The sequence below is a fragment of the Aethalodelphis obliquidens genome, unplaced genomic scaffold, assembly GCF_003676395.1.
Source record: "Aethalodelphis obliquidens isolate GAN/ISIS:26980383/991018 unplaced genomic scaffold, ASM367639v1 scaffold4, whole genome shotgun sequence".
Lineage (NCBI taxonomy): Eukaryota > Metazoa > Chordata > Mammalia > Artiodactyla > Delphinidae > Aethalodelphis > Aethalodelphis obliquidens.
In genome coordinates this window covers 81,910,086-81,936,695 of record NW_020837948.1, presented here as the reverse complement: position 1 = coordinate 81,936,695, position 26,610 = coordinate 81,910,086, and the positions used below count along the sequence as shown (strand labels likewise).

Here is a 26,610-nt window from a genome sequence, read left to right as displayed (position 1 = left end):
TCAGGGGCTTCCCTGGTGGCGCAGTGGTTGAGAGTCCGCCTGCCGATGCAGGAGACACGGCTTCGTGCCCCGGTCCGGGAAGATCCCACATGCCGCGGAGCGGCTGGGCCCGTGAGCCATGGCCGCTGAGCCTGCGCATCCGGAGCCTGTGCTCCGCAGCGGGAGAGGCCACAACAGTGAGAGGCCCGCGTACCGCAAAAAAGAAAAAAAAAGAAAAAAAAGATGAGTCCGGGAAGAGTTGAATTTTTATCCTGAGCAACTGGAGGAATGGAGTCGCCATTAACAGAACCAGGGAAGGTAGAAGAGGAGCAAGCTTCAGGCAGAAGACTTGCCTTTGAATGCATTCAGTTTCAGATGCTTTTTAAGTATCTCAGAGTGTTTCTCACACTGTAATGTGTCAACTAAGGCACCTAGAAATAAGCATAAAAGTAAGGAAGAGGTTATTATTATGCTCATAACGGTGGTACTGAGCCTTCTCAAAAAGGACCCAGTTCTATATCCTCTATTTAAAGTAGGAAGATTTGTAAGATGCAACATGAGTAATAGGTTGGAGAAAACTTTGCATTAAAAACATTTTTATAGTTCAGTCATATAAAGGGTTAAGCTTTGGTTTTCAGAATTCATCAGTCCCCAACAAATCCAGAAAGATGAGGTATAACTATCATGATGTGGGTAGCTTAGCTATTTTGCAAATCCCTTCAATTTAATTTCCAAAATGTGGTCATGATTAGTCAAATTGGGACTTTCTCATTTTTTATAAAGTAGTATCCACTCCACAGTGGTCAGTAGCATGCAGTTAAGTAAAACACAGAAAACACTGATTCATTACCATTTGAGAGAGCGGTGTAATGCCTTCATTTTATATCTGAAGAAATGATCACATGTGGCTAGGAAGACAAGCTAAGGAGTATTTACTGAGTGTTTGGAAGGAGTGTGCTTCTGTAGCCGTACAGAAGTGGCAAAGACAAGAAATGAGAAAGAAAATAAGAAAGATCTTGCCCCAGGTCACATACAGCTTGGAAGAAAAAAGATTTCTTCACCCCTAGTTCCAAAACAGCGACATGTTTAAATACCACAGATCTTTCTGACTCTCTCTTCCTTCAGTTCTGAGTTAAAGTGAATTCCTTTGCCAAAATCCCAAAGTATTAATCCTATCAGAGCCAAAAGAAGTGTAAAACATGGCAAATCTTTAAGAATAGCTATAGATCAGATTTTAAACTCAAAAAGAAGTTTTTTATAGGGGCTTTTTTTTTAAGTTAAAAACAGATCATCCTTAAGTTAAAAACAGATCATCCTTAAGTTAAAAAATGATTCACTTTGTTGTAAAGCAGAAACTAACACACCATCGTAAACCAATTATACTCCAATAAAGATGTTAAAAAAAATGATACTGTCCCATAAAGTGGGAATATTGGAAGAATTAAGAGTTTGAATAATAAAAATGTATAAAGTAACAGTCTCTTCGGAAGAAAGCATTCCACTAATATCGAGCTGTGTCTGTGTACTAATTCTCTGTTGAAATGCCCAGTGCAACCAGATCCACCCATTGGCCTCAACTGGACTTTACTGAACATCAGTTTAACAGGGATTCATGCAGATATCCAAGTGAGATGGGAACCACCACCAAATGCAGATGTTCAGAAGGGGTGGATAGTCCTGGAATATGAACTGCAATACAAAGAAGTAAATGAGACCCAGTGGAAAATGGTAAGATATCATTACATCTCACATTTAAAAATCCTTTGACTTTTCTTCTTTTTAGTTTAACAACCCCCTCTCATTTATAGACTTCCTTTTGACTTAATACCACATGCCCATGCTATATGCTCTCTAATTTCTTATTTGAGAAAAATGGATATAATCAGTAAAATATCATCTTGGAATTCTTTAAGACAGCAAATGCTTACATGGAGTTTTATACAGAAACCTATGGAAGGAAAGGAAAACTATATTTCCCCAGTCATCATTGGTATCCAGTTGAACTTCAGAACAATATCGTGCACTCTAGCCACTTAGCTGCCTTTGAGGGTGTGGCTAAACATGGGAAGGGTTATGATCAAGGTCAACAGTGAGCCGGGGTTAAATATTCTCCCATGATTTTAGTTGCTACTCTTCACCAGACCCCCATTAAAATAAGTTCTTGAGTGACTCCAGGAGGGAAACAGAGGGGGAGGGAATCGATCCCCTAGAGGTTTCAGAAGGATGTTTTGTTACATACCTCAAGGGAGAATCAAGCTAAGAGGTTTTTATGTAAGCAAGTGGCATGGTACTGGTTGACCTCTGAACCCCACACTTCCTTGCCAAGTGTATGGGAACTGGGCACTTCGATCAAGTCCACATGGCGCACAACAAGAAGAAACCAGGATTATCATGCTGCTCCCAGTGTAACCAATTCTAAATCAGTCTAGCCACAGCCACAGGCCTGGCCAAGCCAAGTGGTTTCTGGCTGGTCACCAGGTCGTGCCCAGCAGCCCGGCACAGCCTCACTCCTAGAATTTTGCGACACCGGGCCCTGTCCATTCAGTGAACTGCTGAGGAAGAAGCCAGTTTTGTCATTAGAGGAAGGTTAAGTTTAGAGCAGCTGTGCACAGTTAAGTATTGGGCTTCAAGGTTCTGTTTGCAGAATCATTTTAATTTAGATATCTGTTCCATAACTTGGTGCAGAAAAGCTTGGCTGGATGCTGAGTCAGACAAGGCTTTCTAAATTCAAGCTTCAGTCAAACATTTGTTCAGCAACCAGGTATTGAAATAACTACCGTGCAAGAGGCACGGTGCTAGGCACCCCAGGGCAGCAGTTCCCAAAGTGTAAACTTTGGACCCCTGAGGGTCCCTGGGACCCTTTCAGGGAGTCCACAAGCTCAAGACTATTTTCATAATAATACTAGAATGTTCTTTCCTTTTTTCACTGTGTCGAGATTTACACAGATGGTCCAAACGCAATGGTGGAAACACTGCTGCTGCCTTAGCACGAATCAAGGCAGTAATTCCAAATCGTACTGACAGTCACTGTATTCTTCACTGCCATGCACTCACAGTTAAGAAGCGGTGAGCAGGGCTGCGGGGAGGTGGTTTCACATAAGAATGTCCTCGATGAAGCTGCATATATTATTAATTTTATTAAATCACGACTTCTGAGTATGTAGCTTTTTAATCTTCTGTGTGACACATGGGAAGTACACATAAAGCACTGCAGCTACATACTGAGGTGTGGTTGGTTATCTTGAGAAAAGGCATTTAGACACCTGAGTTGCCTGCTAGAACTAGCTGCTTTTTGCTTGGAATACCATTTTTACTTTGAAAGAATAACTGATAAACAGCTGGATGGCTTTTCACATTTGAGTTGGCAAATACTTGGCAACATTTCTTGAAAAAGTGAACTTAACACTTAAGAAAAACAGTTGACAGTATTTGTTGCCAAGGAGAAAATTTGAGCTTTCAAGGTTAAATTCGAATTTTGGAAAACTTGCCATCTGCAGCTGTGAGCTTGATAGCTTCCCCAACCTTTGAAGATCTCCTAATGAGATCAACGGTGATATAAGCAAAAGCGAGGTTTTTTTAGAATATTGTATAGTGAAATGTGTGAACATTTAGGAAATCTGCATAACTCAGTGAACAATATTTTCCAAATGACCAGTACGTACTGTAACCAGAACCACACATGGGGAAATGATCCATTCAAAGTACTAGATGGAATGGTGGATTTTAATATAATGAAGTATGAAAGATCCATTGATAGAGTTTCAGATTCCACACTGCAACTAACCTTTAAGAAAATACCACTTACTGAGTTTTTTTGTTGGTGTTAAAGAAGAATATATACAATCATCTGAAAAGAGTATTAAAATATCTCTTCCATTTTCTAACTATATATCTGTAAGACCAAGTTTTATTTATGCACCTCAACCAAAACAACACATCCTAGCAGTTTTAATTCAGAGACAGTTGTAAAAATACAGCCATTAAGCCAGATATTAAAGAGATTAGCAAAAATGTAAAACAATGTCATTTTTCTCACTATAATTTTATTCTTTCAGAAAGTACAATAATTTTTATAAAAACGTTAACGTAAAATCTATTATTTTAATTTTGAAATTAGTATTTTTAAAATTCTCATTTTCAGTTTCTAGTATGGTAAACAGTGAAAGTTATAACCCAAAAAAACCAAAATATTTAGGATTCTCAATCATTTTTAAGAGTGTGGAGGAGACATGAAACAAAAAAAGTTTGACGACCTAGAAAAAGCAAAGATGTAAATCAGAACATTAGCACACAAACTGAGTGCTGATAGTTTGAAAACAGAAAGTCCATGGCCTGTAGTTCTGTCCCAGGCGAGGCACTGATAGGAATCACACACTCTGAGCCAGATGCGTGGGAGCACGGGACTCGGTCGACCATTCAGGGCTGCATCCCAACTTGGCTTTGCGGCACTTTTCATTGCACCCCTGCTAAATCTCATCAGATAAGTCCAAAGGGGTCAATTAACTTTTACTTTACTTACCTTTTATAAATGAAGTTACAAATTCATGATATTTATAAGTTTGGTAATTTGCAAGGTATCTCAGAATTGTCATGAGTATCAAGGGCCCATCTATAGAATTGACCTCTCTTGAAGAACTTACGTTCTACTTGGTTATGAGAACAAGAGGCATAAGCATAAAGAGAAGAGAGGGTTGTAAGTCAAGGGGGAAAAGGCTAATGTTTGTTGCTTGTATCAGGAATTCATGTTACATTTGACAGTATTGAATTTGGTATTACTATGCCCATTTTTAATTTATTAAACACATTTTGAATATAAAAGTAATTCTAATGACCATGTAGTTGCTTCCAACTATTTACCTGCTAAACCAAGTTAAGAATTTGTTGGTTTTTTTTTTTTTTTTAAGACTTAATGGGTGGCGTAGAATTATCCACAATGTGTTGGCCATCTCTTGAGTACCCACTATATACCTGGTATTGTGCTGGGCTTTGGAAATGTAAAGAAAATGAAGGCATCGTTTGCCCCCAGGGAATTTGCAGTATAATATAGAAATTAGAGCAATGAATTAAGAGAAGTAATATGTGTACTACCTGGCAGGATGGAGTAGGGATAATTGCCAGAAGAGGCTTCTTAGAATATCAGCAGTACTTGCACTGAGAATTAGCCAAGAATAGGCTTTCCCTCATAGGAAGGTGGCAGGGAGCAGGGCGGGTATTAGGAGACCTGTGAGCAAATTTGAGTTTGGTGTGGCTGGTGTGGAAGGGTGAGGGAAGATGGAGAGGGGGCTATGGGTCGAATGGCCGAGGGTCCCTTTTTGGTTTTGTTATTAATGAAATCTGTAAAGAAATAGTACTGGTGACAGTGACAGAGAAATGAGGGCTTCGAGAATGGAAACATAGGCTTTTTAAAATAGTTTAAGAAAAATAATAAAATGAATTTAATATTCAGAAGCATTTTAGGTATACAAATATTCCATATATTAAGCATCTATAAAAGATGCAAACTAACCATTCTGTGTACATAGGAGAAAAAAAGAGGTACTTTGTGAGTAGAAACTAACTGAGGTGAAGGGAAATTTGTTTTAGAAGCTGAAGGCCCAGGCTCTGACTTAATAAAACAAATTATGAGAATCTTATTTATGTGATAAAACCCATGCTGTTGAAGAAGAGAATGTTCCTAATTTTCTATAAACAGGAACAAGATGTTCTACCCAAAAACACAAGAAAACCACATATTGTGTACCTGCTTTGAATATGTGACTTGGAGGAAAACACCATCATTAGTTGTGTCTAACCTCTCTGATAGCAACATGTCTTAAAGGTCTAATAGCCTCACCTACCCTTCCCTGGGAAGGTAAAGGAACATCCTGGCCTTCAGGGTTGTGGAATCCTGTTGGTTGTTACCAAAGGCCTCCAGTGACTTTTTTTCACAAATTTTGAATAGCAAACTATTTTGAGGTGGCTTTAAGCCTTCTAGAGCAAGCTGATAGAATTGTTTGAAAGTTTAATTAAGACAACTATGATTTTTCTAGGACACTCTCCAATTCTGTGATCATATGAATGACTACCCAGGATTTCCAAAGAACAGATACAGATATAGGAAATATGTGTGTTTCTTTCTGTTCTGATGTCTTTATATAAGAATGTAATATCCCAAAGGGTAGGCAGTGTATCTGTAATCTTTGTAATTCTGCCATTCACTATAATTCTATTGTGCTTTGATCTTAGTAGAATATCTGACAGCCTAATGCAAAGATATAGCTGCATTTCTTTAAACAAGTCTATCATATCTTTGTGTTTATACCAAAATAAATTTGAAGACTACTCCCCATTTAACAAAATGATTCTTTTTTTTACCATTTTTTAGTTGAAGTATAGTTAATTTACAATGTTGTGTTACTAAGTTATTTGCCTTGATCTTTCTCTAAATAGCAAACTCCACCAGCGCATTTTAAAACATTGCCTACTTTACAGAAATTCATTTTGAATACGAATGTAGAAACACCTCATAGAGCTTATTGCATTGAGTTGTTGACTCTCTAACCAGTAAGTTTTATATTTTGTCTTGAAAGATGGACCCTGTATTGTCAACATCAGTTCCAGTGTACTCATTGAGACTGGATAAAGAGTATGAAGTGCGTGTGAGATCCAGACAACGAAACTCTGAAAAATATGGCGAGTTCAGTGAGGTGCTCTTTGTAACACTTCCTCAGATGAGACCGTTTGCATGTGAAGAAGGTAAACCTAAGAGATTAAGATGGAAGCCAACATGGTTTTTGTCAATATACAGGGATTGTTAGGGTGTTGTCCAGATCAAGATACATTAGCATCAATTGTCAGGATGAGGGACCTTGAGTTCACTGCCTGTAACAGGTACTCTCCATTACAAAAGAGGAAGGAGGATTTCATTTTTGAATTATTCAGGAAAAGTCATGGGGTAGGTGCAAGTTAAAGAGCAGAAGATACACTAAGCTATTGATGGAGGGGGTGGGGTATCTCTGGATAACAGAATTTCAGGTGATTCTTTTCTTCATTTCTTTATTTCCTTGTTTCTGTATTTCTAGTATTTTCTATGAGTTTGTTTTGCACTTATAATCAGAAAAAAATGTTTCTCATATACACACACAGTGAAGAAATTCTGAATCTGGATGGATGGCTGTCTATGTGGCATCTTAGAGAATTCCTAATATTGAGTCAGCATAAGTAGTCAGTGGCAGGTGTTTATTGGTTTTAGAAAGTTTGGGTGTGGCTTTTACCTGGAGGAAGGCTCAATAAATCGTGTGCTAGATACGCTCAAGAGTGACAAGGAATATTTGAAGATCCTATATAAAAGAAATATAAACATATAGTTTAAAGAAATGAGACCTATGAATCCAGAATAAAAGAATTTAAATTTTTGGATACAGAAATAAAGAAGGCTGCTTAACAATGAATAGTAAGTGTATAAAGTATTATCACTCCCAAATGGGAATTGGCTATAACTCATCCCCATTAAAAACAGAAGGTTTACAGTGCCACATGAGGGTCTGACGTTTGTTAACGAAACAGTCACAAGCTACAGAGAAATTAAATTTATATTTCTGCACTTACAGTACAGGTAGAATCCGTGATACTACATAACACAAATGAAAATGTCTATAGCACAATCTTTTCTACACTCTATTCAACAGACTTGTTGTTTCAAATGATACTTGATACAATGAAATTCAGGTTAAAAGCACATTTGCCACATGCCCTTTAACCTTATTGTGATGGCATTTAATTCCTTAACAAAAACATTTTTTAAACAAGCTTTTCTTCTCTGTTAAAAAAGAAAAATATTAAACTCTCGCTTTATATTATGTTCCTGAGTATATCTTTGATATAAAATTATAGGTACCACAACATACAAAAAAACGATATTCTCTCCCCCACTAATTCTTTATAATATGCATAACATCTCCCTTGGGGCTTTTAATAACTGAATAAGAAAATAAAATATTACAGCATAAAAGCCTACTTTCATAAAGCAACGTTAAGGTAAATTCCACCTTAAAAGCAGTCAACCTCTGCCACTGCGGCACTTGTTCTTGAGAAATGAAATAGAAGTTTTACAGACGCCCACAAATTTGCTACAAATTATACTAAAATCTAAAGATGGGAGTCCTAGTACTGATCTTCTTCTGTCAAACAATATTTTTAAGCATATTTTTAAGCAATATTTAAGCAGAAAATGTATGCCCTGCATGTCTAAAAAGTTTCAGTAATGATTCAAAAGTAAAACTTTGATGGATCCTCAATCTGGAGGATAAAAAATATCACCACACCTTTAAAAAAAAAAAAAAAGAACGAAGTGGACATTACTTAGGAAAAGTAGTATATTAACAGGCATCAATTTTTCCTAGAGCTGAAGCATTTTAATGACATACCCTGAATACATAAGATGCTTAAAGCAGTTTGTTTGTATAAACATGGATTGTGCTTAAACTGTATGCTGTTTCTTTACTTTGATTTTCTTTTTTTGGTGCATGAAAGGATCTGAGGAAGTGGATAAAGGTGTTCTTGGAACAGAAAATACTCCTAAGTCATTGCAGTCTATTTCAGTGGTTATCAAATGAAATCACTGACTCTACTAGATGAATACAAACTAGGAAATTTTTTTATGTGGAACAGGAGAGTGAAATGTAAACTTCAACTATTCATAGTTCTGTGAATGAGATGTTGTTCTTATGTTTTTCAGATTTCCGGTTTCCATGGTTCTTATTTATTATCTTTGGAACATTTGGACTAATGGTGACATTATTTTTATGCATATTTTCTAAACAACAAAGGTAAGTGTGATATAACATACTTTGATATGTTTTTGCCAGTTATTTAGCAAACATACATGTTTCCATTTATTGTTTGATGTTTTCTTTTGTGAATCATGAGTGAAATATTTCAACCCAGTGAAACGTTATGTCCAGTTATACATTTACCACTTCATCATAGAGACATCACAGGTCTCAGTTCTATCTGGAAAGTTGCATAGGACATTAAGAGGCTGAGGCTAGTGACTATACACCTTGTGATATGTACCTCCTCAAAGTTCTGAAAAAATTGGCTCATTTATTCCAGGACCATAAGGCAGCAGTGAGGCTTTGGCTGAGTCTGACACAGTCCTAATGTAAGAGGAAATTTAAGTGGTAAACTAAAGCCACCTAGATAATTCAATCTAATAAAACCTTTTTTGACTTCATATGATGATGATTTTAAGTAAATTTGGGTTTTATTGAAATTGCTTGGATAGTTATGATTTGGTATTTCATCTGCTTTTGTCAACACAGATAAAATTCTAAGCTTGAAGAGATTCCATTCTGCATTCTCTTGCAGTCAAAAGGCAGGTTCCAGTTATTATTCTGCCACTGCTGTTTAATCTCATTTGAGTCCCTTAATCTCTCTAGGCCTCCATGTTCTCATGGGTAATTTGAGGGTGTTGGATTATATGACCTTTAAATTTCCCTTAAGCTGTAAAGACTAATTATTCTATTTTCATTCTTGAAAGAAACTCAGTACAGACTACAGGAACTTTTAATACAAAACATAGGAAAAGTTACTGGTACTGGTTGCCAGTTTTCTTACATTTAGAATATTTTTTTTTAAACGTCTTTATCAGAGTATAATTTCTTTACAATGGTGTGTTAGTTTCTGCTGTATAACAAAGTGAATCAGCTATATGCATATGTATAGCTCCATATCTCCTCCCTCTTGCATCTCCCTCCCTCCCACCCTCCCTATATCCCACCCCTCTAGGTCACAAAGCACCGAGCTGATCTCCCTGTGTTATGCGGCTGCTTCCCACTAGCTATCTATTTTACATTTGGTAGTGTATATAAGTCCATGCCACTCTCTTGCTTCGTCCCAGCTTACGCTTACCCCTCCCCGTGTCCTCAAGTCCATTCTCTATGTCTGCGTCTTTATTCCTGTCCTGCCCCTAGGTTCTTCAGAACCTTTTTTTTTTTTTTAGATTCCATATATGTGTGTTAGCATACGGTATTTGTTTTCCTCTTTCTGACTTACTTCACTCTGTAGGACAGTCTCTACGTCCATCCACCTCACTACAAATAACTCAGTTTCATGTCTTTTTATGGCTGAGTAGTATTCCATTGTATATATGTGCCACATCTTCTTTATCCATTCATCCGATGATGGACACTTAGGTTGTTTCCATCTCCTGGCTATTGTAAATAGAGCTGCAATGAACATTGTGGTACCGACTCTTTTTGAATTATGGTTTTCTCAGGGTATATGCCCAGTAGTGGGATTACTGGGTCATATGGTAGTTTAGAATATTCTTTAAGTCCCATGGGTTAATCTTGCCCCTTCTCCTAGAATTAGGGTAGCTAACACTCTGTTTGCCTGGGACTTTCCTGGTTTTAGCACTGAAAGTTCTGTGTCCAGGCAAACCAAGACAGCTGGTTACTCTAGCTAGGACTAAAGACAAGTCTCCAGGTGAAGCCAAGACGCATCTACAAATCAAAATAGGATCTATGTGAATATATTGTAAAAGCTTTTTAATTTGTATTTTGAAGCTGTATAGGATTTGTAAACATCAAAATAGAGTTTCAGTAGAGAGAAGAATTCTCAGAATTCTAGAGTTCCAGAGTGTCAAGCATGCTAAAAGTCTCCAAGTGAATGTAGGAAGGGTTAATCTCCAATTGTATAATGTAAGCTCAGGAGAAAACAAAATTCCCTCTGTAGAATTTTATTTTCTATCTAACTTTCTAGCAACATTACTATCTTAGAAACACGAGTATTATAAAGCAGGATAACACACTTTTCAATTGTGGGGGGGGGGGGAGTTAGTAAATAAGTAAATAATTATTTAGGATTTTAAGTAATTTATATATTTAAGCAATGCCAACAGCAAAGGAGTCAAATTATTCTGTTGATTAATTTGAATTCACTGATCTGTACAGTTAGGCGATGGGCTAATTTATGTGTACCTGCAGTAGATAAACCCACTATGTACATAACGGAATTTACTTTTAACATTAGTTGTCAATTTCGAGTCATCATGAAGACCAAGCAAATTTGTTATGTTGCTTAAAATTATATTAGTTAACAATATTTGAAAGAAAAAATAATCCTCCAAATAGAATTTCAAAGGAAATATATTAACCTTTGTCTAAAAGAGTGTTTTCTATGAATAATGAAGTTCTTAACTATGACGCTTGGTCAAAATCACCAAATTGGGAAAAATTTTGGAAATCTATTTGTACTGCCAAATTTCCTGTTCTAAATTAAGTTTTCCGTGGAAAACAATTAACCTTTCTTTTTTCACGTACCCATAAAAACCCTTATCATTGTCTAAATTTCCATGTTCTAATGAAAGTAGGAAATGGTAGAAAATAGCTGACAGCAAGTGTGGAAAGAACAATTAAAATGAAACTCAAAGAATGAGGTACTATGCCAGTTTACCCCAGAACTTCAGGACTGTAAAGGACTTCAGGTGCTCTTTGCTTGAGGTTTTGTTAGTTCACAAGCCAAGCCACTGCTCCCTTTCTTAGTCCAGATCATTGAGTCAACTCTAGCAAAATTTATAGTGTAATTTGGATTTGAATAAAATGATAGAAAAATCAGAAACGTAGTTTCATGCCAGTTTATCGTTATTCTACACTCTGTGGCTCCCACCATATGACCTACTCCAGCCTTCAAGCTATGACTAATCCAGGAAGAAATAACTGAATCAACATAAAACAGAAGTGACAAACTGGCAACCAGAAAGCCAAATTCAGCCCACAGATCCATGTTTTGTTGTTTTATGTTCTTTTGATTTTGGAGTAAAGGTTTTCCTGCAAAGTGTTTATAAAACAGGGAATTTTCACACAAAAATCCAGATGACCAGATTACCTTTAAAAACAGATCTAGTGAAACTGGGCTGATATTTCTGCATGGCAACATGTGCAACAACCATCCCATTTGCAAAGGGCATATGTTCTCTGTCACCATTCCCATCCCTCCCTATGACTTTGTACCAGGCCCGCTATACTCAATTGCATGACTGGCTTGGGTCCTCCAAGCTGCAGGGTCTGCCCCCCTGGCCTAAAGTCAACCACAACTCCTAGAAAGCTATCAACAAGTACCTAAATGCATCATCCTCTTCAAAAAAAAAAGAGGCACCCATACAAAGTAAAGCGTTAGACATTTAGGAAACTTTGCCTCCTGTAACGGGTTTTGTTGCATTTTTCTATGTGTTTGAACCTGTGAACTATTCATTTAGAGATGCAGAACCAAGTTTAACCCATCAGCGCGACAGGGCCCAGGTTTTGGAGTCAGCTGCTTTGGATTTGAGCGCCAGCTGAGCCAAGTATTAGTGTGTGATTTGAACATGTTCCTTAAATATCTAAATCTTTCCACAGATAATGTCTTCTGCCTCCCTGGTAGTGGTAAGGATTAAATGAAATGTTTAGTGCAAGGGTTGACAAAGTTGTTTTCAAAATGACCAAACAGTAAATTTTTAGGCTTTCTAGGCTATGCAATCTCTGTCACCACTACTCAGCTCTGCCACTGTGGCATGAAAGCAGCCATAGATGATATGCAAACTATTTTACATAGATAATATGTAAAATGACCATGACCATGTTCCAATAAAACTTTATTTACAAAAACAGAGGGCAGACCACATTTGGCCCATAGACCGTAATTTGCCGACCCAGAGTCTAGTGCAAGATACATCTCATAGTGGTTTATCAGAAGCATTCAAAAATGGTAGCAGTTATTAATAACATGAATTTTTTCTATAACTTCTGTTCATCAGTAACAGTTTAACACCATCCCACAGAGTAAACCTAGTGGAGTCTACTCAAACACAACTTACGGAATTTGGCTTATTCCTTGGATTATGTAAAAAGGTGGTAGAAACATACAAAAAACGTTCATTCACACTAAGTAGACTATCAGCTGATACCCAAAACTCAGATTGGAATGGATAATCTCTGAGCTTTATTCCAGAGCCACAATGTTAATTTTTTTCTTTTAATTGAAGTATAATTGCCTTACAATGTTGTTAGTTTCTCGTGTACAGTGAAGTGAATCAGCTATATGTATATCTATATATCCCCTCCCTCTTGGACCTCCCCCCCCCCCATCCCACCCATCTAGGTTATCACAGAGCACCGAGCTGAGCTCCCTGTGCTATACAGCAGGTTCCCACTAGCTATCTATTTTACACATGGTAGTGTATTGATGTCAAACCTAATCTCCCAATTCATCCCACCCTCCCCTTCCCCACCGTGTCCACACGTCCATTCTCCACGTCTGCCTTTCTATTCCTGCCCTTCAGATAGGTTCATCTGTACCATTTTTCTAGATTCCACATATATGCATTAATATACAATATTTGTTTTTCTCTTTCTGACTTACTTCACTCTGTATGACAGACTCTAGGTCCATCCACATCTCTACAAATGACCCAATTTTGTTCACTTTTATGGCTGAGTAATATTGTATATATGTACCACATCTTCTTTATCCATTTGTCTGTCATTGGACATTTAGGTTGTTTCTATGTCCTGGCTATTGTAAATAGTGCTGCAATGAACATTGTGGTACATGAATCTTTTTGAATTATGGTTTCTCAGGGTATATGCCCAGTAGTGGGATTGCTGGGGCATATGGTTGTTCTATTTTTAGTTTTTTAAGGAACCTCCATGCTGTTCTCCATAGTGGCTGTACCAATTTACATTCCCACCAACAGTGCAAGAGGGTTCCCTTTTCTCCACACCCTCTCCAGCATTTATTGTTTGTAGATATGTGATGATGGCCCTTCTGACTGGTGTGAGGTGATACCTCATTGTAGTTTTGATTTGCATTTCTCTAATAATTAGTGATGCTGAGCAGCTTATGATGTGCCTCTTGGCCATCTGTATGTCTTCTTTGCTGAAATGTCTGTTCAGGTCTTCTGCCCATTTTTTGATTGGGTTGTCTTTTTGATATTGAGCTGCATGAGCTGTTTGTATATTTTGGAGATTAATCCTTTGTCCATTGCTTCATTTGCAAATATTTTCTCCCATTCTGTGTGTTGTCTTTTTGTCTTATGGTTTCCTTTGCTGTGCAAAAGCTTTTAAGTTTCATTAGGTCCCATTTGTTTGTTTTTATTTTCATTACTCTAGAAGGTGGGTCATAAAAGATCCTGCTGTGATTTATGTCAAAGAGTGTTCTGCCTGTATTTTCCTCTAAGGGTTTTATAGTGTCAGGTCTTACATTTAGTCTTTAATCCACTTTGAGTTTATTTTTGTGTATGGTGTTAGGGAGTGTTCTTATTTCACGTTTTCTTTTACATGTAGCTGTCCAGTTTTCCCAGGACCATTTATTGAAGAGGCTGTCTTGTGTCCATTGTATATACTTGCCTCCTTTGTCATAGATTAGGTGACCATAGGTGCATGCGTTTATCTCTGGGCTTTCTATCCTGTACCATTGATCTGTATTTCTGTTTTTGTGCCAGTACCATACTGTCTTGATTACTGTAGCTTTGTAGTATAGTCTGAAGTTGGGGAGCCTGATTCCTCCAGCTCTGTTTCTCATTCTCAATATTGCTTTGGCTAGTTGGGGTCTTTTGTGCTTCCACACACATTGTATAATTATTTTTTGTTCTAAATCTGTGAAAAATGCCATTGATAATTTGACAGAGATTGCACTGAGCCTATAGATTGCTTTGGGTAGCATAGTCATTTTCATAGTATTGATTCTTCCAATCCAGGAGCATGGTATATCTCTCCATCTGTTTGTGTCATCTTTGATTTCTTTCATCAGTGGTTTATAGTAGTATCTGAGCTTTATTCCACAGCCACAATGTTGACTTTAAAACAAAAACTCTAGTTACACTATTAATGAAATAAATAAATGACTTACTCAAACTTATTCAAGAAATGGTTTATTGAGCACCTTCTCTGTGCCAGGAATTGTTCTAAGTGCCGGGGATACAATCAGGCACAAGACAAGCAGGATAGATATTGAAATGAATTATGGTCAAAAAGTAACTTAAATATTTGGAACAGAAATTTTAAGTGCATCATAGACTTGTGTACACAAATCCATACTGATTAGAGATAGTTCAAATTTAGTCTGTCCTAACTGAAGTGAACTGTGCAATAACACCCTGGTTAATGAGATTGCCTTGGATAATCTTATAATTCATGTAGATTTGTGGTATGAACTTATACCAACCCACTCTTTTTTAAGGGTACAGATAATGTTGGCTCCACATAGATTGGCTCTTTCTCCTCCCCTTCCCTTCCTCTACAAATTACAGATGAGATGTATATTAAAATTACCTCCCTTATAACTGACATGGAAATAGGCTTCAGATGGAATTAAATTTCTAACTTCCAATACTAAGACTGTCTTATCAATAAAAGACATTATAAAAGAAAAGTTATAAGAAAACTGCATTTTACTTAAATTGGTTTCAGATGAGGGTTTTTTGTTGTTTTTTTATTCTTTTTTTCTTCTATAGTTTTGCCTTGTTATTTACTGCTTAATGCTTTCCTCTTTCTCAGATTATACTTATTCCAAATTTTCTGTTACTTTAATAATACTGTCAACAATACTGTCAACATTTTATTTCTATCTATCTTTTGAAATGAGAACGCATAACTGACATCAAAACAAAATTTTGTTTTCAAGGATTAAGATGTTGATTCTACCCCCAGTTCCAGTTCCAAAGATTAAAGGAATTGATCCAGATCTCCTCAAGGTAATTAATAAATTATCTTAAGTTATACATAACACTAATTAAATGATACCTGAACAATAATGTCTTATGTTGAGACCTTTTGCAAGCTATATGTATTACATTTTATTTTTTGTATTCCTTCTGGAAAAAAAGTTTTTAAATAATACATCTCAAAATTATGAAAATGTCTTACGTATTTAAAAGTTCTTGACTACTGGATCAAGATGGCAGAGTAGTAGAATGTGAAGCTCACTGCCTCACACAAATACATCAAAAACACATCTTCATGTGGAACACATCTTCACGGAATATCTACTGAACGCTGGCAGAAGATGTCAGACCTCTAAAAGGGCAAGAAAATTTCTGTGTAACCAGGTAGGACAAAAGAAAAGAAAGGAATTGGGAAGGGACCTGCACCCCACCCCTTGGGAGAGAGCTGTGAAAGAGGAAAGATGCCTGCACCCTGGGAAGTCCCCTCACCATCATGGAGATCAGCCGGGACAGAGTGGGAGTTTTAGAGCCTTGGAGGAGAATGCAGGAACCGGTTTTGCAGTAGCTAGAATGGAGAGACCGGCAGACAGTCAGTGCCACCGCTCAGCACTCCCCGGCCGGAGACACACATCCATCAGTGCAGGCAGGGACCGGGTGCTGAAGCTCAGGCTTCAGAGATTAGATCCAGGGAGAGGACTCAGGTGGTGGGCTGTGCAGAAAGAGCCTGAAGGGGCTGGAGTTTGGTGCAACTGCACCAGAGGATGTACGCAGAGGAAGCCTGGGCTACCTTAGAGGTTTGGGTGGTGTGCGAGAGGAGAGGCAAGACCTGCCATTGCAGCCTTTCTCCCTGCATGTGCTCTCAGGTTGCAGGACACTGCCTACACAAGCTACAAGAGCGATCACAAGCCACCACCACCCCCAACCCCCATGCTTTAAGAGCTGTCATGAGCTACCACCACCACCCTCGCAGATTCCAGGAGTAGTTGTGAGCCACCTCCCATTGTGTGCTCCAGGGCTGCACATGAGCTGCTACCACCACAGAGAATGCCAGGACCAGGCACCAGCCACTGCATCTGCACACGCCCTATCAAGAGAATAATGGCCAGCACATGCTGAGGAAAGAGGTGACAGGCATCAATACTAAAAACAGCCCTTGCACCAAAATATTAAATCCACACAAACTACACCGGGACACTCCCACATATAAATAGCCCTCCAAGACCACAGTAGATTATTGTTTCTCCTAAACTCACAGAATAAGAGAAATATAAGGTAAAATGAAGAAGGAGAGGAACCACTCCCAGTTAAAAGACCAAGAGAATTCCCCTGAAAGAACAATGAAACAGACCTCTTCAGTCTAATAGACACCGAGTTCAAAAAGGAGATAATGAAAATACTGAAGGAATTAAGAAATGCTATTGACAGAAATGCAGAGTACTATAAAAAGGAACTAGAAACTATAAAAAGGAACCAAAAAAATTTTAAAACATTTGCCAAGATGAAAACTGAACTAAAGGCAATGAATAGCAGAATGAATAATACATAAAAATGAGTAAATGACCTGGAAGATAGAATAATGGAAATCACCCAATCAAGACAGCAGACAGAAAGCCAAATGAAAAAAAAATGAAAGCAATATAAGAGACCTATGGGATAATATAAAGCATGCCAATCTATGCATAATAGAGACCCCAGAATGGGAAGAGAGAGAAAAGGGTATTGAAAATGTATTTGGGAAGCTGAAAACTTCCCAAATGTAAAGAAAGAAACATATCCAGGTACAGGAAGCAGAGGGTCCCAAACAAGGTAAAACCAAACAGACCTACACCAAAATTATAATTAAAATGGCAAAAGTTAAAGAGAGGATTCTAAAGGCAGCAAGAGAAAAGTTAATTACAAGGGAACCCCCATAAGGCTATCAGCTGATTTCTGTACAGAAACTTTGCAGGCCAGAAGGAAGTGGCAAGATACATTCAAAGTCCTGAAGGGGAAAAAACTGCAACCTAGGATACTCTACCCAGCAAGATTATTATTTACAATAGAAGGAGCGAGAAAGAATTTCTTAGACAAGCAAAAACTAAAAGAATACAGCAATACTAAACCTATCCTAAAGGAAATATTGAAAGGTCTTCTGTAAATAGAAAAGAAGAATATATAGGAAAGAGAAAAATCACAATTGGAAAGAAAATCACCTAAATAAGCCAGTACACAGATTTTAAAAAAATCAAAATAAATTTCTGTGAAATTTATGATAACCACAGTGAACAGCAAAAGGATGAACATGAAGATGTAAAAGAGGACATCAAAATCATATAATGTGGGGGAGAAGAGTAAGAAAGTGTAAATTTTTTTTTATCATTTCCTAGAATGTGTTTGAGCCTATATGATTACCAGTCTAAGGCAAGTATCAATAGCTATAGGATGGGGTTTACATACTTGAGAAACAAGGTAACCACAAATCAAAAACATACAATAGACTCACAAAAAACAAAAAGAAGTACAATACAAAAGAAAATCATCAAACCACAAAAGGGAAAAACAAAAAGAAAAAAGGGACAAAGAAGAAATAAAAAATCAACAGGAAAGCAAGGGTTAAAATGGCAATAAATACATATCTATCAATAATTACCTTAATGTCAATGGACTAAATGCTCCAATCAAAAGGCACAGAGAGGAAGATTGGATAAAAAAAACAAGAGCCTACAATATGCTGCCTACAAGAGACCCACTTTAGAGCAAAGGACACAGATTGAAAGTGAGGAGATGGAAAAAGATATTTCATGCAAATGGAAATGACAAGGTGGGGATCACAATACACGTATCAGACAGAATAGACTTTAAAACAAAGGCCATAAAGAAAAATAAAGAAGGACACTTTTACACTCATCAACGTATATGCACCTAATATAGGAGCACCCAAATACATAAAACAAATACTAACAGACATAAAGGGAGAAATTGACAGGAATACAATAATAGTAGGAGACTTTAACACCCCACTCACATCAGTGCACAGATCTTCTAGAAAGAAAATAAGGCAACAGAGATCCTAAATGATACAATAGAACAGATAGACCTAATTGATATTTTTAGGACATTACATCCCAAAAACACAGAATATACATTCTTTTCGAGTGCACATGGAACATTCTCTAGGATTGACCACATACTAGGGTACAAAACAGACCTCAACAAACTTGAGTATAGAAATTATCTCAAGCATCTTTTCTGACCACAGCAGCATGAAACTAGAAATCAACCACAGAAAAAGAAAATGACTACTAAACAGTATGCTACTAAAAAAAGATTACCAAACAATATGCTACTAAAAAACCAATCATTCAACAATGAAATCAAAGAGTAAATTAAAAAATACCTTGAGAAAAATTACCATGAAAACACCACTGTACAAAATCTATGGGATGCAGCAAAAGCAATTCCTAGAGGGAAGTTCATAGTGATACAGGCCTTCCTCAAAAAAACAAGAAAAGTCTCAGATAAACAACCTAATCTACCACTTAAAAGAAGTAGAAAAAGAACAAACAGAACCTAAAATCAGCAGAAGGATGGAAATAATCAAGATCAGAGAGGAAATAAATAAAATAGTGATTAAAAAATAGAAAAAAATCAATAAAACCCAGAGCTGGTTCTTTGAAAGGGTAAACAAGACTGACAAACCTCTGGCCAGGCTCACCAAGAAGAAAAGAGAGAGAACCCAAATAAACAAAATAAGAAATGAAAAAGGAGACATAACAACTGATACCACAGTAATACAGAAACCATAAGGGAATGCTATGACCAATTATATCTCAACAAATTCAACAACCTAGAAGAAAAGGACAAGTTTTTAGAAACATACAGCCCCCCAAAATTGAATCAAGAATAAGTAGATAATTTGAACAGACTGATCATTAGAGGTGAAATAGAATATGTAATTAACTCCCTACAAACAAAAATCCAGGACCAGATGGCTTCAAAGGCAAATTCTACCAAACATACAAAGAAGAACTCACACCAGTCCTTCTCAAACTCTTCCAAAGAACTGAATAGGAGGGAACACTCCCAAAGACATTCTATGAAGCCACCATCACCCTGATACCAAAACCAGACAAAGACACCACCAAAAAAGAAAATTACAGGCCAATATCTTTGATGAATATAGACGCAAAGATTCTCAACAAAATCCAACAACACATAAAAAAAGATCATACACCATGACCAAGAGTCATCCCAAGTTCACAAGCATGGTTCAGCATACACAAATCAATGTGATACATCACATAAACAAAAGAGAAGACAAAAACCACATGATCTCAAAAGATGCAGAAAGAACATTTGACAAAATTCCACATCCATTCATGATAAAAACTCTTACCAAAGTGGGTACACAGGGAACATATCTCAACATAGTAAAAGCTATGACAAACCCACAGCCAATATAATACTCAATGGTGAAAAGCTGAAAGACTTCCCACTAAAATCTGGAACAAGACAAGGATGCCCACTCTTACCTCTTCTATTTAACATAGTATTGGAAGTCCTAGCCATAGCAATCAGACAAGAAAAAGAAATAAAAAGTATCCAAATTGGAAGGGAAGAGGCAAAATTGTCGTTTTATGCAGATGACATACTATATAGAAAACCCTAAAGAATCCACAAAAAAACTACTAGAAATAATAAGCAAATTCAGCAAAGTAGCAGGATACAAGATTAACATATAGAAACCGGTTGCATTTCTTTACACTAACAACAGAATATCAGAAAGGGAATGTAAACAAACAATATTATTTAAAATCTCACCCAAAAATATAAAATATGCTTGAGAATAAACCTGACTGTGGAGGTAAAAGACTTATATGCTGAGAACTATAAAACATTAATAAAGGAAACTGAAGGTGAGTCAAAGAAATGGAAAGATATCCCATGCTCATGGATTGGAAGAATTAACATTGTTAAAATGGTCATACAGCCCAAAGCAAACTACAGATTTAATGCAGTCCCTATCAAATTACCCATGACATTTTTCACAGAACTAGAATAATCCTAAAATTTATATGGAACTATTAAAGACCCAGAATTGCTAAAGCAATCCTGAAGAAAAAGAACAAAGCAGGAGGCATAACCCTCCCAGACTTCAGGCAATACTACAAAGCTACAGGGGCATTGGCACAAAAAACAGACATATAGGTCAATGAAACAGAATAGAGAGCCCAGAAATAAACCCACACACCTATAGTCAATCTTCAACAAAGGAGGAAAGAAGATACAATAGGAAAAAGACAGTCTCTTCAACAAGTGGTGCTGGGAAACTTGGACAGCCATATGGAAATCAATGAAGTTAGAACATACCCTCTCACCATACATAAAAATAAACTCACAGTGGCTTAAAGACTTAAGACATGACACCACAAAACTCCTAGGACAGATCATAGGCAAAACATTCTCTGACATAAATCATACCAATGTTTTCTTAAGTCAGTCTCCCAAAGCAATAGAAATAAAAACAAAAAGAAACAAATGGGACCTAATCAAACTTACCAGCTTTTGCACAGCAACAGAAACCATAAACAAAGAGACAACCTACAGAATGGGAGAAAGTATTTTCAAACAATGAGACCAATAAGGGCTTTATTTCCAAAATATACAAATAAACAACCCAATTGAAAAATGGGCAGAAGACCTAAATAGGCATTTCTCCAAAGAAGAAATACAAATGTCCAATAGGCACATGAAAAGATGCTCAACATTGCTAATTACTAGAGAAATGCAAATCAAAACTACAATGAGGTACCACGTCACACCAGTCAGAATGGCCATCATTAAAAACTCTACAAATAACAGATGATGGAGAGGGTGTGGAGAAAAGGGAACACTCCTACACTGTTGGAATGTAAGTTGGTACAGCCTCTATGGAAAACAATATAGAGGTTCCTCAGAAAACTAAAAATAGAATTACCATATGATCCAGCAATCCCACTCCTAGGCATATATCCAGACAAAACTCTAATCCAAAAAGATACATGCACCCCTATGTTCACAGCAGCACTATTCACAATAGCCAAGATATAGAAACAACCTAAATGCCCATCGAAAGATGAATGGATAAAGAAGATGTGGTACATATATACAATGGAATACTACTCAGCCATAAAAAAGAATGAAATAATGCCACTTGCAGCAACATGGATGCAACTAGAGATTGTCATACTAAGTGAAGTAAGTCAAAGAGAAAGACAAATACCATACGATATCACTTATATGTGGAATCTAAAATATGACACAAATGAACCTATCTACGTATGAAACAAAAACAGACTCACAGGCATAGAGAACAGACTTGTAGTTGCCGAGGGGGAGGGGGTTGGGGGAGGGATGGAATGGGAGGTTGAGGTTAGCAGATACAAGCTATTATATATGGAATGGATAAACAACATCCTGCTGTATAGCATGGAGAACTATGTTTGGTATTCTGTGATGAACCATAATAGAAAAGAATTTTTAAAAAGAAAGAAAGAAAAGTTCTTCACTAATGTGGTTTTGTTACTAATTAGTCTCTGAATGTTATTTATTATATCACTTAATTGTTGTGAGTTTTTCATAGATCTTCATTTTCTATTTCCTAGGAAGGAAAATTAGAAGAGGTGAACACAATCTTAGCCATTCATGACAACTATAAACACGAATTCTACAATGATGACTCTTGGGTTGAATTTATTGAGCTAGATATTGATGACCCTGATGAAAAGACTGAAGGATCAGACACAGACAGACTTCTAAGCAATGACCATGAAAAATCACTTAATATCCTTGGGGCAAAGGATGACGACTCTGGACGTACCAGCTGTTATGAACCTGACATTCTGGAGACTGATTTCAATGCCAATGACATGTGTGATGGTACCTCAGAGGTTGCTCAGCCACAAAGGTTGAAAGGGGAAGCAGATCGCTTGTGCCTTGACCAGAAGAATCTAAATAACTCACCTTCGAATGATGCTACCCCTGCTAGCCAGCAGCCCAGTGTTATCCTAGGAGAGGAAAACAAACCAAGATCACTTCTTATTGGCAAAACTGAGTCAACTCATCAAGCTGGCCATACACAGCAACAGCTCAGCAATCCAAGTTCATTGGCAAACATCGACTTTTATGCCCAGGTAAGTGACATTACACCAGCAGGGAGTGTGGTCCTTTCCCCGGGCCAAAAGAATAAGGCTGGGATCTCCCAGTGTGACATGCATCCAGAAGTCGTCTCACCCTGCCAAGCAAACTTCATCATGGACAACGCCTACTTCTGTGAGGCAGATGCTAAAAAGTGCATCACCCTGGCCCCTCATGTCGAGGTTGAATCACATGTAGAGCCAAGCTTTAACCAGGAAGACATTTACATCACCACGGAAAGCCTTACCACTACTGCTGGGAGGTCTGGGACAGCAGAACGTGTTCCAAGTTCTGAGTTGCCTGTCCCAGACTATACCTCCATTCATATAGTACAATCTCCACAGGGCCTCGTACTCAATGCAACTGCCCTGCCCTTGCCTGACAAAGAGTTTCTCTCATCATGTGGCTACGTGAGCACAGACCAACTGAACAAAATCATGCCGTAGCTTTTCTTCGATTTCCCATGAGCTACATATTTAATGAGTTACCTATTTACTCTAGCAAAGAGTTGGCTAGGGAATGAATGCTTAAACCAAAACAATGTTTAAACATTTTTTGGAGGGGGGTGGGAGTTGAGGGTGGGGGATACGGATTCTAAATGGCTTTTCCTGAAGTGTTGAAACATGATATTAAAGAAAAAGAAGAAGAACCCTTCATCAGATAGATATTCTTGTTGTGAATTGTAAATATTTTAAAGAATTGTCTCAAAGACTGTTTAGTGGCAGTGATTGTCTTGTTATTGTGGGTGTTAATTTTGTGCTACTAAGCATTGAATGGCTATGTTTTTTAATCTATAGTTAATCATGCTTTTTGAAAAAGCGAAAAATCAGGTGGCTTTTGCAGTTCAGGACGATTGAATGCAAATCATAGCACAGGCTAAGTTTTTTTTAATAATTGGGAACTAAAATTTTAGGTAAGAAGACAAGAAATAGTTTGGATATGTAAAACATTTATTTTGACATAAAATGGATAAAGGTATTTTTAATAATTTACACTTTAAGCATGGCTATTTTCTATTACACTATACACGGTGTACTGTAGCTCATGCCGACCCATCTAAAGAATGTAGTAACTGCAGTCTAAAGCTGGTTTAATGCTTTGGTCAACGCACCTGAAGAAAAACTAGTTTTTTACAAGGCCCTTTTTATACCTCCTAAAACTCTTTAAATGATTCTAAAATGATTGTAGTTAGCTGCATTATTGGAATGTGTTCATCTTATCTGAATTTGTAAACAGATATTTGTTAATTTAGAAAACTTTAAAATGTTTGCACAGATCAACTTATCATGAACCAAAAAAACCCAAAAAAACAAAAAAAAACCCACAACACAAATGAACAAAAAGGCTTTTCTTACCCAAGTTTTGGTTCATGTCAGAGCACTGCATACTAAGAGAATAGAAATCATAGCTGGTTCCTATTGACCCAGAATGCTTAATCACTGCAGTGCACGGGGAAGGAGTTTCTTAGTGCACTCAGATCATGAGAGTCAAGTCTTAGAACCTTGGCCACAGTGTCTCTTAGTTCATATTTACCTAAGGAAGGAATAGGTACAAGAAGCATTTTGTAAGTTGAAGCTGGTCGAAGTGAAGTTAACCAGATCATGGAATAAAAGTTCAAGAAAAAGCTTTTTCTTTCACAGCCTATAGCCAGACACATACTCATTATTCATGGTAGCAAAAAAAGAGAAAAAACAAGATTTTAAATCCCCAAGATAACTAAAAAATTTATTTAAACCCATAGCAGAAACTTTCTTCCTTACCAAATCTTTTATAGGATTTACTTAAATAAAAGAAGTTTCATCATTTTTTACTTCTCCTCTGAGTGGATTGGCCTTAAAGCGGGTAGTCAGAAGAAAAAGAAGCAGCCTGAGTAAATTATAAGTTATTGTTCAATATCTTAATAACCTAAACATCATTCATAGGAGCACTGGGATTGCTCCTCAAAAGGTTTGTCAAAAAAAGAAGACTCATCTGACTCAAGAATGCTTCTCACTTAAGTATTTTTTAAAGGTTAATAAAACTTTAAAGTTAGCTTTAACTTAAATAGTATTTGCCATACCTTTTTAGGAAACAAGCTTAACGGTTGGCGATTTTAAATTCCCTCTTTCTTGCAGGAAGGACAGTGAAAAGCTAGAATTGGGTGTTTAAAGTTCAACATGTTACTTTGTAATAGATGTTTAATAGATTTTCTGCTACCTTGCTGCTACGGTTTTCTCTAAGAGCTACATAATTTAGTTTCATAGACAGTTTCATCAATGTAGAACCTAATTCAACTTAAAACTGTGTGTTTGGGAAAACTATCTTACTATTTTACAATAGGCTGACAACATTTCTATAGCCAAAAATAGCTAAATACCTCAATCGGTCTCCGAATGTCATTTTGGTACTTTGCTGGCCACACAAGCCATTATTCACTAGTATGACTAGTTGTGTCCTGCAGTTTATATTTAACTTTCTTTATGTCTGTGGATTTTTTTCCTTCAAAGTTTAATAAATTTATTTTCTTGGATTTGTGATGGTATGCTTCTATTGTCAAACACCCACAGGAAAAGCACCCTAAATCAGACTGCATACTCAGTTCTTCTCCTTGTAAGGGGAGCATAGCACAGTTCGTTTAAACACAGTAGCAATGTGTGTGAAGATTTTTTTCTGTGCTGAAATATAGAGCAGAGAAGACAGCTCCGACCCTTTTTTTATTTTGAATAAACACAAGCCCAGCTCAAAATTATCCTGCTGGCTTGCCTGGACTCTTAGAGCCATATTTTGGATGCATCAAAGCATGCATGATGTACATGGGGGTGTTTGTGACATGGGGAGAGCTTGAGCATGTTGCCTAGAAAGAGGGGAGGGGTAAACAGTTCTCCCTCTACCATTCACACATTAGAACAAGTCAGTTTGTCAGACTAGCTCCTTGTCATAATGGGAAGCCAATAAGAAGTCAAGTCTGGGAGGGAAGCTGTTTAGGTAGGTTGTGTAGGAGCCTAAGAGCAGTAAAGCCACAAAGCAGAGATTCCCCCATTGGAGGCTCCAGCTCCAAGAAGGGTGCAATCACAATAAAGTCAAATCCCATACCCACCAGGTGGGCAGTTCACAAACTGGAAAATAATTGTATCACAGAGGTTCTCCCACAGGAGTGAAAGTTGTGAGTCTCACATCAGGCTACCCAGGCTGGGGGTCTGGCATTGAGAAAAGGAGCCCCAAGAGCACCTGGCTTTGAAGGCCAGCAGCGTTTGACTGCAAGACTTCCACAGAACTGGGGGAGGCAGAAATTCCACTCTTGGAGGGCACACACAAGGTCTCATGAGCACCAGGACACGGGAAAAAGAGTGACCTCATAAGACCCTAGGCCAGACCTACCTGCTGGTATTGGAGGGTCTCCTGTGGAGGGGGTTGGGGGTGTGTGAGGGGGTGGCTGTGACTCACTGTGTGGACAGAGACACTGGTGGCGGTAGTTCTGGGTAGTACTCATTGGCGTAAGCCCTCCTGGAGGCCACCATTTTCTCACCAAGACCTGGCCTCACCCAACCGCCAATAGGTTCTAGTGCTGGGATGCCTCAGACCAAACAACCAACAGGGTGGGAACACAGCCCCACCCATCAGCAAACAGGCTGCCTAAAGTCTTCCTAAGCCCACAGCTGGCCACTAAACACACCCATTAACACAGCCCTGCCCACAGGAGGGACAAGACCCAGCTCTGCCCACCAGTGGGCTGGAACCAGTCCCTCTCACCAAGAAACCAGCACAAGCCCCTTAGACCAGCCTCATCCACAAGGGGGCAGACAGCAGAAGCAAGA

At 37.7% G+C, this 26,610-nt stretch overlaps 1 protein-coding gene across 2 annotated transcripts in view; it reads left to right on the top strand.

The window, feature by feature from the left end:
- GHR (growth hormone receptor) overlaps positions 1 to 25,325 on the top strand; it is a 284,952-nt gene extending 259,627 nt beyond the window's left edge. For both annotated transcript variants that reach the window (XM_027101187.1, XM_027101185.1), the window contains 5 exons: positions 1,529 to 1,707; positions 6,549 to 6,714; positions 8,696 to 8,786; positions 15,622 to 15,691; positions 22,285 to 25,325. In XM_027101187.1, the coding sequence (XP_026956988.1) occupies positions 1,529 to 1,707; positions 6,549 to 6,714; positions 8,696 to 8,786; positions 15,622 to 15,691; positions 22,285 to 23,262 (1,484 nt within the window). In that variant the 3' untranslated portion in view covers positions 23,263 to 25,325. The remainder of the gene's footprint in view (positions 1 to 1,528; positions 1,708 to 6,548; positions 6,715 to 8,695; positions 8,787 to 15,621; positions 15,692 to 22,284) is intronic.
- The last annotated feature ends 1,285 nt before the right edge of the window (positions 25,326 to 26,610 follow it).